The 12524-nt window shown below is 39.6% G+C and overlaps 1 protein-coding gene across 5 annotated transcripts in view; it reads left to right on the top strand.

Annotated features, from left to right (window-relative positions):
• Window positions 1-12524, top strand: part of GRM1 (glutamate metabotropic receptor 1) — a 379329-nt gene that overhangs the window by 345392 nt on the left and 21413 nt on the right. For all 5 annotated transcript variants that reach the window (XM_084777504.1, XM_084777506.1, XM_084777508.1 and 2 more), the window contains one exon: window positions 3177-4107. In XM_084777504.1, coding sequence (XP_084633630.1) covers window positions 3177-4107 — 931 coding nt within the window. The remainder of the gene's footprint in view (window positions 1-3176; window positions 4108-12524) is intronic.

The following is a 12524-nucleotide window of genomic DNA, read 5'->3' on the forward strand; positions in this document are numbered from 1 at the left end:
TCTAGTGACTCTCTCACACTTTCTCATCCCCTTTCTGGCCCTATACACCTTTCTAGAAATCCCTTTCTCCTGTTCTTTTTTTGTTTGATTGCTGGCTTGCTTGCTTGTTTTGTGATCCACTGAGCTCAACGAGGGCTGTCTGTAAGGCTATGGGTTTGGAAGTGTTCATTGAAACCTGGTTGGGCTCACAGTGAGCTTGCAGTTTAGACAATGATTCCCTCACATCCATAATCTATTAGTAGTCAAGACGTTTCACCTCTCATAATGGACTGCTGAAAAGGCCCGTCTTGTACAGCCACAATGCAGGTAGCCACTGCTGTTGTATGTTCACACTTTCAGTGGCTCCATCGTGGCTCAAAGATGGCAGTTCACAGCTCTTCCCTGCATCTTCTGTCTCTTACACTCTTCCCACCTCCTTTTCTACCATATTATCTAAGCCTTAGTGGGGGTGGTACCAATGTCTTGTTTAGGATTGAGTTTTCAACCATCACTTACTCTCAGCCCCTTGAGCAGCCACGAGTCTCCTCATTCATTGACGTCAAGGCAGAGACTACTATCTGTCTGTAGGATAGCCATAAAGATTTAGATGGTGGCTTGAGGCTACATCAGTTTAGCTGAACAGTAGCAATAAGATCCCCACTGAAGATGTTGCTTTTCCCCAACAGTGTGTTTTTGGCTGCATTCTAGTACCGGACATGACTTTCCTATTACAATCAAATTATTTTGTTTTATGTGAGATTCTTGATAAGGACTTTTTATTAGAATAGTCCTATCATATCACATGATTAGCTATGAAAAATCTCTTTTTAACATACTTTATAGTGTTTCATGCTTTTTATATTATCTTTATTATGAGTTAACTTTTATGACAGCAATTATTTTAGGCAACATTATTGCCATCAACTCTAAATGATTCTCTTTATTTTTAATATAGCATATATAGAAAGACAATAAATCAAGGTCTATGACTTAAATGTCAAATTCCTGTTGTGTGTAGGAGTACTTCTTGAAGTAAACTTAATCCAGAGATCCTGATCATCAATTAAGATTTTTAAACTTACTTTGTAGTGAATATCACAGGGCAGAAACTGGGAGGGAGATAAAGAGTAATTTACAATTAGTTAATTAAGTAGCAGAAAATGTTGGTTAGCTTTTGACAGCAGAAGGAATTTAATACATATGAACACATTAGATTTAATGATATAGTTCAAGACCTAAAGATGTTTTGACTAATTTGGTTTATGGCTGTAATTGCATTAAGGTAAGGGTCTATGTGTTGGCTACTGACTATATTTGTCTTTCATGTTTCTGGAAATTTCATAAAGATTACCTTGAGGACCTTCATTTGCCAAAATACTAGAGGTTCTGTGACCAATATATTCACTCACTGAGTTCTTGCCCCGCCTCATTTTCTTCAAATTTCTCAACCCACTAAGGACCAGCTCTATGGCTCAAGATAGTTGGGCAGCCATCTTGTCTATCAACTCTATGTTTTTCATCCCACAGTCTTGAGGGAGAACATATGAAGAAAAGACATTTCACTGTGGCTAGTACATGGTTAACTATACAATAGTTATGTGTGTGTGTGTGTGTGTGTGTGTGTGTGTGTGTGTGTGTTTAACATATACAGGCATTTCCTCATTACTTCTTAAACAATATGACACATAACTATTTACATAGCATTTACTCTGGGTATTATAATAATCTGGGCATGATTTAAAGCACATATGAGAGTGTCTGCAGGTTACATACAGATACTATGCCATCCTAGATGAGGGACTAGAGTATCCACATGTTTGGTACCACTGGAGGGTCCTGGGACCAAGTAGCTCTATGCAAATGTCTTCTCAGACAAAGGACTTGAGCATCTCCAAGATTTTATATCATTGGAAGAAAAGAGCCAATTCCTCATGGATACTGAGAACCAACTATATATGAATTAGAACAACAATAACAAAACCAGAAAGATACAAAAGCTAAATTTCCTGCTGGCTACATAGTACAAGAGGTGACTATCCCTGAGAGAGAAATTTTCTCAGAGTAGGACACACACATATGTTCTGTGAGGTCCTAGAAAGTGTGGAGTTTAGGGATCAGTGAGTTTCCAGAGCACAGGCTTGCTGACATCTGTAGATGTACTCCTGTGAGGCAGTGGGTGGTTGATTGGCACTCCTGTGTTGATGTGAGCCTTTCCTCAGCTGGTTGATCATCAGAAGTGAGGGCTACCACTCAACACCTGCTGTTCAGAATCATGTCCACTGAGATGGGTTGGTGCTGATGGAGTTAACAGAGGTAAAATGTCGTCTGGTCTCTTGCGGGTCCCCTTCTATGGCTATAAAACAGAGGATTTTTCTCTAGATTTATTAACATAATCCAGTGTCACAGTTTTGGGAAATACTAGTCCAGACCAAACATAGATTCCTGAGGAGAAATTGTCTCTTGAGCGTGACAACATTGTTTTTCATCATCAAATGCAAAACAAATTTTATTCTCCATTGAGAGAAAAAACATAAGTGGCAATTAGAAACACAATGCTCACCCCTCCAGAGAGGAGTGGAGAGAGATTTCATTCTTTGGCATGTCTGTCAAGGGCTGTTAATTCAAAGCTCCAACTGACAGACTCAGAGAGTACATGGGAGTTTAAGTAATACAAAAATGCATGGCAAACAAGAAATTGTGAGTTTTTCTACAAAATTTAAATTTTATGTGTATAAAATACTCTGATAGCTAAGATTTGTCTATGAGCCCTACGTGCTTATAGACAAGGGCTGCATTAAAAACAAAAACAAAACAAAACAAACTTAGTTTCTTTTTATTGGCATATTCTGTTTTGTTATCACCATGTTATTTTTACTTCCTCTCTTTTTTAAAAAGTATAGAATTAAGTTTCATCAGTGCAGCGACAACCGCTTACAATGCTGGGGCTGAAGAAAAAGGTATTTTATAAGTTCAAGTAAGTCACATCGGATTATAATGAGACTTAAGTTCCAAGATATGTTTATCCAGGGAAGGCAAAGGAATATCTCTGAGTAACATGGAGGAATTATGGAACAGCAGAGAATGCCACAAATCATAAAAGATGTGGCTATAGCTATGCCTCCAGTAACCGGCAAGCACCAGCACGACTGTACAACAGAAACCCGAGACTCTGATTAAAATAGTTTTTTCCTTTGCAGGCTGTGAGCCCATTCCTGTCCGTTACCTTGAGTGGAGTGACATAGAATCTATCATAGCCATCGCCTTTTCTTGCCTGGGCATCCTTGTGACTCTGTTTGTCACCCTCATCTTCGTCCTGTACCGGGACACACCTGTGGTCAAGTCCTCCAGTAGAGAGCTCTGCTATATCATTCTGGCTGGCATTTTTCTCGGCTACGTGTGCCCTTTCACCCTCATCGCCAAACCTACCACCACATCCTGCTACCTCCAGCGCCTCCTGGTCGGCCTCTCTTCCGCCATGTGCTACTCTGCTTTAGTGACCAAAACCAATCGTATTGCGCGCATCCTCGCCGGCAGCAAGAAGAAGATCTGTACCCGGAAGCCCAGGTTCATGAGCGCTTGGGCTCAGGTGATCATAGCCTCCATTCTGATTAGTGTACAGCTGACACTCGTGGTAACCTTGATCATCATGGAGCCTCCCATGCCGATTTTGTCCTACCCGAGTATAAAGGAAGTCTACCTTATCTGCAATACCAGCAACCTGGGTGTAGTGGCCCCTGTGGGCTACAATGGACTGCTCATCATGAGCTGTACTTACTATGCCTTCAAGACCCGCAATGTGCCCGCCAACTTCAATGAGGCTAAGTACATCGCCTTCACCATGTACACTACCTGCATCATCTGGCTGGCTTTTGTGCCCATTTACTTTGGGAGCAACTACAAGATCATCACAACCTGCTTCGCAGTGAGCCTCAGTGTGACGGTGGCCCTGGGGTGCATGTTCACTCCCAAGATGTACATCATTATTGCCAAGCCGGAGAGGAATGTCCGCAGTGCCTTCACCACCTCTGATGTAGTCCGCATGCACGTTGGTGATGGCAAACTGCCCTGCCGCTCCAACACCTTCCTAAACATTTTCCGGAGAAAGAAGCCGGGGACGGGGAATGCCAAGTGAGTTGTCCAATCGAGGATTTCCGTCTCTCTCTCTCTCTCTCTCTCTCTCTCTCTCTCTCTCTCTCTCTCTCTCTCTCTCTCTCTCTCTCTCTCTCTCCCTCCCTCCTCAAGCCTCTGCCTCTTTCCCTCCCCTTTTAGCCTTTCTCGGTTTGTCTAACCTCTTTACTGTTTGCCTCCATTCAAGGTTTTTCAAATCTCACTGTTGGAATGGGGATGTAAAGTTAAAAGGGCTCTTTCGTTTTCGTTCCTTTGAAGCAGCAAGACTCACCAAGCAATGCTAACAAGAGCTCAGAGGTTTTTTTCTGGAGGTTCAAACTGCAGTTCTGTCAGTAGTGTCCTTCCTGGGGTGTGGACTCCCCGTCTATGGAGAATCAATACAATCAGGTCCCAGGTCAGAGAGGTGAACACTAGTTCTAAGTGAAAGTGTAGAGCATGGTCAAAGAATAGCTTCTGATTTATTTTTCTTCTAAAACCAGGCTTTTAGCAATGGGGTGGAGGGTAAGATGCTAAGCACCCTAGGGAGATTGTCACTTCAAATTCAGACGGCAATAGATTATGAAGCGCGCCCTGTTATGATGCCCCCAAAGCATTTCCTGTATCACAGATCCCTTGTTCCACAGGAACTGGGGTGTCTCTTCTTCATGGTCGTGATCAGAATAAGTAAAGATCTCTAAACTTGAACATCGAAGCCCAAATGACTTACATTCTGGTACTTCTGGGTAATAAAGTTTCCATAACTATTTTCCTAAGTTTTCTTCACTGATTCTATTAATTTTTTTTACATACCATCTTGCTGAAGCTCATGAAAACACATTTCATGTAAAATCTGTAATTTAGAAAAGTGACATGAATACTTAACTTCTGAAGAAAATAGAAGTTTCTAATAAGTTAGCAGTTTTCACATTCAGCAGGATTACATTTGTTCTTTGAGATGGCTCTTATAAATGAATGCTGATAGCAACCGTTGTATCTTATATAACATTTGTAATTATTATAACCAGGAAAGTCAGCTAATAGGTAAGAGGCACTTTCCTTCCCTGTAGCTAAAGAAATGGAACGTCTACAAATTTATGTAGCGTTTAGTGCAATTCCCTTTATCCTGTCCTTTGCCTAATTCTTAAATTGGTATAAAATTTATCATCTTAACATATATCTAAACATCTATACTCAGTAAGTTCCATTATATTAAGCCACACATTGGACATCTTACAGAAGTCATATGAGTTGTTGCTATGATGCAGAAATCTTAGGGGAAAACATATTTCATATCCATAGTCATCAATCCAAATAAAAACATCCCCAATACTTAGCAGCATCAGGATGAAGCCAACAATTCATGCTTATTTCTCATTTTAAGTCCTTTATAAGCTATTGGTTGTAAAAGATGCCTAGCAATGATTTTCACCTTGTCATGATTTTTCTTCTAGCCAGTGTCCCATCAATAACGAATTCCAGAGAGTTCTTAGCATGACAGCAAACTTACAGGTCCATGACATAAGGAAAAAATAAACCAGGAGCCACAGTACACAGCCACAAAACAGTGTCATAGCAATTTCACTAAGAGGGAGCAGGTGTGAGGGAAAGCAAAACGGTAGGAAAGATGATATCCTTGGAGCTAGGTAGGAGGCTCCATGGGTAAGAACCGCAGCACCCACAGGAAGCCAGGAATGGTTGTGCACTTGCAACCCCAGCACCATGGCAGATGGAGAAGGTATATGTACTGGGTGGTTGCTAGGGCTTTCTGGCTGCCTGCCCCTCTCCAACTTCAATGAGAGACTCTAAAAGGATATAAAGTGTAGGTCGCTAGACATCCTCCTCTAACTCTCTGGTTCCCACGTGCCCTCACAGGCATGAGTACCCCCTTATATGCACATGTATACACACATATACAACACACACACACACACACACACACACACATTGGGGGAGTGGGCATATTAAACTGGAATATTCACAGGCAGTAATTTTTTGGTCGTGTGCCATTTCTGAACGTTATTATTCTGAGAGTCCATGGAGTTGAGATGTCTTATGTTGGTCTCCAGGAATATGGTTTTCTGTGGATCGGTGGGAATATTGTCTGAGGCAACTGTGAGTGACGAGCCTTATGTCCGGGGTGCAAAAGAGCTCTTTAGCACTATATGAGTGATGCCTGGCACTTCCTGAGCAGCCAGAATCACTGTACATTTGGACCAGCCTCCCACACCCAAACTGTTTCCCCAATAATTTGAGAAGACTCCTTCCCCAATTATGAATTTAGAAATTAATTTCATTTGGGATTTGTCACTCAAAGGAAAGTTCAGTGTGATCTGAGCTTACTGATTTGGTTGTCATGGAAGACATGCTTTCACCAGTAAACTATGTGATATAATTTATCAAGCCTTATCAGGGTGCTACATTGATAAATTTAGCCTCAATTAATACTGATAACTCACAGCTTTGTCATCACAATTTGTAGCTTCTTCAATATGCTGCAGGCAAACAAGGTGACCCACAGTGGATATCTAGGGCTAGGTTTCTATGAAAAACAATAATTTGATCATTCACTATTCTCATTTGTTTTCCTTTTGTTTAGTTGTAACTCTCACAAGACTGTAGTTTTAAATATAACAATAACCTCAGTGCCTATGTTTTATCCTGCCTTTTTATTGCCATTTTCCCATGTTCACTTGTCTCCAAAGATACAAAACCACAAACAATGTATTATATTCTACAGCAAAAAAAGCTGGCAGAGTTTTGAAACTGAAGTAAGAGGTTAGAAATTCCCATTAATGTGTTACCTAGTGAGGTTACTGCCATTTTGAATGTGTAGTTCCTACAATTGTGGTGCTCTGAGGGTGTTCAGCAGTCTGTTCAGACACTGTGGTGAGTACCTTCCACTGGGCTGTAGTGGGTCACAAGTTCACAGACATTCTCTTAGCAACCTGATTCTCCAATAGAAGGAAGACCTTATGGTACATGGCTGATTTTGCCAAATTTATTTAAATACTTTTAACTTTAGCCATAGTAAGACCCTTGATAGAACTGAAGGGTCAAACTCTTGCTATTCATTTTCTGGGGAAAAAAGTTGGGAAGAGTTTAATCAACCAATTTGGCATTTGGGTTTAGCTGTTTAATCACATGTCCTTTTTATTTTTGTTTTTGTTACAAGCCTTTGGGGGGAATAACCTAACTTTAAAAGTCTAACTAAAGCATATTTACTTTTCATAACTCTAATTTCCTTAGCTATGTCCTGCAGATTTAATTAAATCCAAAAATATTTGGTCCTAATATCAGGAACAAGGTAGTGCAAAGATATCAGACATTTTCTACCTTTTGGCTGGTATTTCATAAGGAAGTGACTATTTAAACACAAATTAGGCATGACTTCTTATTAAGGCAAAAATACTTTTGCATTATTTTATTGAAAGAGTGAAACTTCTAGATAAATGACATACTTAAGAACAATTAGTATTGTTAGACTAGGATCTCAAGTTATTTTCTAAATAAACAAAGCTTAACAAATGTTTACGTTGAAATTCTTTACGATGTACATCTGGCTTCTTTCGTAAAAATGGGTACTATTGACTTGAAATCAGTGCTCAAGATGTAGGGTCCAGGGAGAATGAATGGGGTAAACATAATGCTCATGGGAGCCAGGATTAGCCTGGCCTAAGAGAACATAGAAATGGCATCTCTCATAAGGATGGGTTTTATGGCCTAGAAGCAATGCTGAAGATTTAGCGGGAAGGTGTGGGATAAGCAAACATAATATTCTAAGAGATACAGGTGAAGCCTGGCCCTACAGACAACAAAGGCTCACCAGGCTGTAAAACACATGCTTTCCCAGCATGCCAGGAGAAAGGCAGGAAAATATCTCCTTTCAGTGAAGAGACCAGTCTCTGTGTTAAACTTTCCTGGCTTATCCAGTGCTTATCTGAGTGTACAAGGACCTCTTATTCTCTAGCAGTACTGTGAGTCTTAATATATTTTACAGTAAATTCTTAATTTCTTTCATTGAATTTTCATAGAATTTTACTATTTGATAATAGCATTTACTGAGCAGTTTATGTTATTGAATCTGTCATTTATGTAATCAATTATTGTTTCAACTGTAAACATAGAAACTTAACTAGTTGATATAATGTTAGATAACATTCAGAGTCAACATATAAGAGCAAGGCACTGACAGTTCCAATCTTGCAATATAATAAAGGAGACACAAAAATAAATCAATATGGGGTATCATAAAGGACCTGCATTACATTTTAAATGCCCAGGCATGAAAGACTGTCTTCCTATGCTGTAGTAACTAGGGAAGGTTTGGAAAGATTTTTTTAAAATAGCATTGTAACTTCGACTTCACTTTAGTGAGTGAATATTCTCAAAAGAACAAATCACTCTACAGTGAGATTAATTCACATATAGGAAATAATATAAGTAAAAAAAAATCCACAATTTTATTTACTTATGGGCCACAACATGGAATCTGATAGAAATGAGTCACAGACTGGTGTGAGGATGGAGCAATTGGGTAAACTTAGAGTTCCAGAAAAAAGACAAACTATAGCTGATGTCCAATTTTTAATATTACGTTTGACTCTTTTTAAAGGTTTCTGTGGAATGTCAGGACCATTTATAAACTTTATGGGACAAGGTTAACTACAGAAAGATTCATGAACAGAGTTCCAATTTTAAGTTTTTAATATTTTAAAAGTAAAAGCCTTTAACTATATTACTGGAACGAAAGTTGAATCTGAAGTTTTGCGTTTCTTTTTTAGTTTAATCATTTGAACCAGAAAAAAAAAAAAACAGTTGAGGGAGCTGAACTAAGGAAAGAAAAGTAGGATGTGGCCATCATGACTTGACTCTGGGAGATAAGAAACACACAGTTCTGAGAAAACTTAGAGGCTGCAGTGGGTCAGAGGGGAATTGATGAGTTGCGCTTCAGGGTCACTGGTTAAAGACACGGTGGTGGCACACAAGTGGAGGTGTCCAGGGTTGCGTAGAATTTGAAATTTGGCCATCAAAATAAAGGTCTGAACAAGAGCAGCGGACTTGAAGCGCAGCTGTCAAAACATGTGAAGCAGACAGGAGAGAAGTGATGGAACGAGGAAAGAGTAACATGGAGGACAGTAACATCCAGGGACATTTTCTCTAAGTGGCCTGCTTGTGGAGGAGAGTGCTACCATGGGACGTCACCCAGAGTGGCCACTGGCCCAGGAGCAAGGGGATGTGTGACCTCAGGAACATGAGGATGAACACAGTCTGCTTCCCGCCAATGCAGCAAATTGGGTCACCACAATCCCTTGCCTTTTCTCCTAGCACAGAACATACCAAGTACACAAATAGCACAGAAATAGCTATTTTTAATATTAACATTTTTTTTAAAAAATTGAGTTTTAAACTGGGACAATGAGCAGATTACTCTATAACTTCTATGCAGAGGATAATCCAGACTGAAAAATCGCCACCTTTATAATTCTTTCAAATGTGAACTAACTTGCGTGATTTAGACATACTCAGCTTCCCCGAGCTTAGACTCGTTTGTCAACGATACTTATGATCTAAAATGAATTTAGAAATATTCTAATGCAATTACTCACAATGGTCCAAGGTAGACATATTTATAACGTCACACTGCAAACAAGGAAGAGTCATTTGTTTTCATCACTCATATACTTCTGTATCTGCTAACTTTAATCATGTGTTTATTTGCTCATCAATTTAATAAAATGAATAAACCATGTAGCATGCCCTACAGGCATTTATGCTTTATTGAGGTAATGCCACTAAGATGAAAGTAGGTACATTAAAAAACAAATAGTATAATATGGTGACTTATGTGGACAGATAAGCACAGAATCATGTGTTATCTCAGTTGGGGCTTCCAGAGCGAAAGTATCACAGACAAGTGGCTGAGCCAGTGGGAATTGAGTGCCCATACTTCTGGAGGCTGAGGAACGCTAGTATTGCTGGGTTCCAATGAGGCTGTTCTCTCACAATCTCACAGGACAGAGGGCAGAGAGAAAAGGAACCAAATTCTTTTCTGTATTTTTTGTAAGTGGTCTGATCCCATTTCTGAGGCTCCTAATTAACTCTTAACATCACATCAAGATAAAACTTCATCATTCCTATTTTGTGGGATGGAGGGGACACAAGCAGTTGGTAGCAAATGTTTGAGTAATCTTGCTATTTTTAAGCTACTAGTTGAGGAAATTACTTGACATCTACATATTTTCTATGAAAATAGAGAAATAACTATAATTATCTCATAGTTATGGGAATTGAATGAGGATATTTCTGCAATGTCTATCAGAGTCACTGTCAGCAAATGTTATCTAGTGATATTGATATGAAAATAAGGTTGGATGGAAGTCTGTATTCCAACATAAAACTCCCTATTAATCCTCCAAGGAAAGACTGTTCTGCAAACACCACAAACTCATTCTGTGGACACTATATGGACATGAATAGCTGTAGATATTCTGAAAATGGGGCCACAAAATGCTACTCAATATGAGATGTGAGTGACAAAGGATGCCCTATTTGGCACAGCTTTACATCTTGCCCTTGCTTGGCCCCGGCTAAAGAAAGATGAGGTCATTTGCATTCCATCTGTTCACTTTAGCATCCAGTATGAAGTGTTACCCGCTCACAAGGGAAGCAAGCCATGGGGGAGTTGAAAAGGTAGTCTCCAAGCATAAATATTGGTAGTCCGTGAACTGAGCACTCACAAAATAAAAAAAATAAAAAATAAAAAAAGTACGGATGGGATTAGAAGTGTTGGCTCAAGTAGATAGAGCCTGTGGGCTCATTAATTAGAAGTCTGTGGATGCAAGTTCTTGACACCAACTTAAACCAACCTCAGCAAATGTGACTGATGCAGTTATTATACGGAATATGAAAAAGGTCACACAGAGTACCTCAGGCTGGGAGAGTCGGAATCCTTTTGGGCCCCATGGAGTCCTGAGCTCCTGTGTAGAAAGGCTGGATGTGTATCTTTTCCCCTCCTTCTCTGTATGCTCTCTACAGCTTCTATGGGTCCATTTCCCATTTCTTCAGTTCTTATGGTCAGCCTATGAGTAACCATCTTAAGGCTCCTTAGACAGCGTGTTGTTACATGTCCAACTACCCAGAGAAATTCATCCAGTTCCCTCTGCCTACACAGTTCTGCATAACAAGAGGAAAGACACTAGCAATGCAAGGGAAAGGAGACAGCACAGGACAACTTTGTTATGTGTGGGGAGCAGGTAAAACCAGGTCTTACTACTAGTTTTATTATGTGCAGTCCCTGCTATAAAATTCCTTTCAGGTGCCTCAGACTGAAGAAAGGAAAAAAGTTCTGTTTTATTTTTCTTTGCTTCATAGTAAAATCAGGCCACTGGGAGACTGTCTACTGAAGTAAAATGCACCTAAGTTACAGATCAAAAAAAAAGTTTATCATTAATATCAAATAATAAAATAGAAAAATAAGGGGTTGAGGATTTAGCTAGGTTTGTAGCATGCCTGTCTACTGTGCATGAGGCCCAGGGTTTTATCTTTAACATTATATAGACTGTGTGTTGTGGTTTATTCTCATAATCCCAACACCTGGGAGTTAGAGGCAGAAGGATCAAAAATCCAAGGTCATTCTTCAGCACACAGTGAGCTTCAAGATCAGCCTGGCATACGTGAGGCTCTGTCTTAAAATAAACAGTAAAATAAAATAAAATAGAAAAATAATAAATACTTAGTCAGGTTCACCCCAAACATATTTATAATTTCATTTTATTTCAGAGGCCCAAAGGAGCCTTTCAATGACTAAAGATAATTGACCAATACTTTCTATGCAGATTTTCTTTGAGATCTATGAAGGATCAGCTGCCAGCAAAACTAGATCTTATACATGCCTGTGCACCTATCCACAGATTCATGTGTACACACATACATACATGTGTCATCACACAAGAAAAGAAAAAAGGGTATTTTCAATAGTTACAACAATTTGTTTTCTGTCACTATAACAAAATACTCAAAGCTGGTTACTTAAAATTTAGAATATCTACTTAGCTGACAGCTTTGAAAGCCCACATTCCAAGTTTGAGACACCCCATCTGTCTAGCTTAGGATGAAGGCTTGCTTGACTTCATTACAATGTAACAGAGGAGTGGGAAGGGTCCAGATGAGCACAGAATGGGACGTATACATAGGGTAGGTTACTTTGTACCAATTCATTATCTCAAGATCCACCTCATACCAAAGCCCAGCATCATTTCCTAACATAGTATCTACTATGACCTAGTCATTTCCCCTGAGACCACACCTCTTAAAGGGTTCATAACCTCTTAATGGTCCAGCGCACAAACTCTGAGTGGAACAAACACATATTAAGCATAGGAACAGGGCTGGGACAATCTCCTACAAGGAATATTTGTCTGCCTCTAAATGTGCAGAGC

The sequence above is a fragment of the Acomys minous genome, assembly GCF_964271855.1.
Source record: "Acomys minous genome assembly, chromosome: 3".
NCBI classification, from domain to species: Eukaryota; Metazoa; Chordata; class Mammalia; order Rodentia; family Muridae; genus Acomys; species Acomys minous.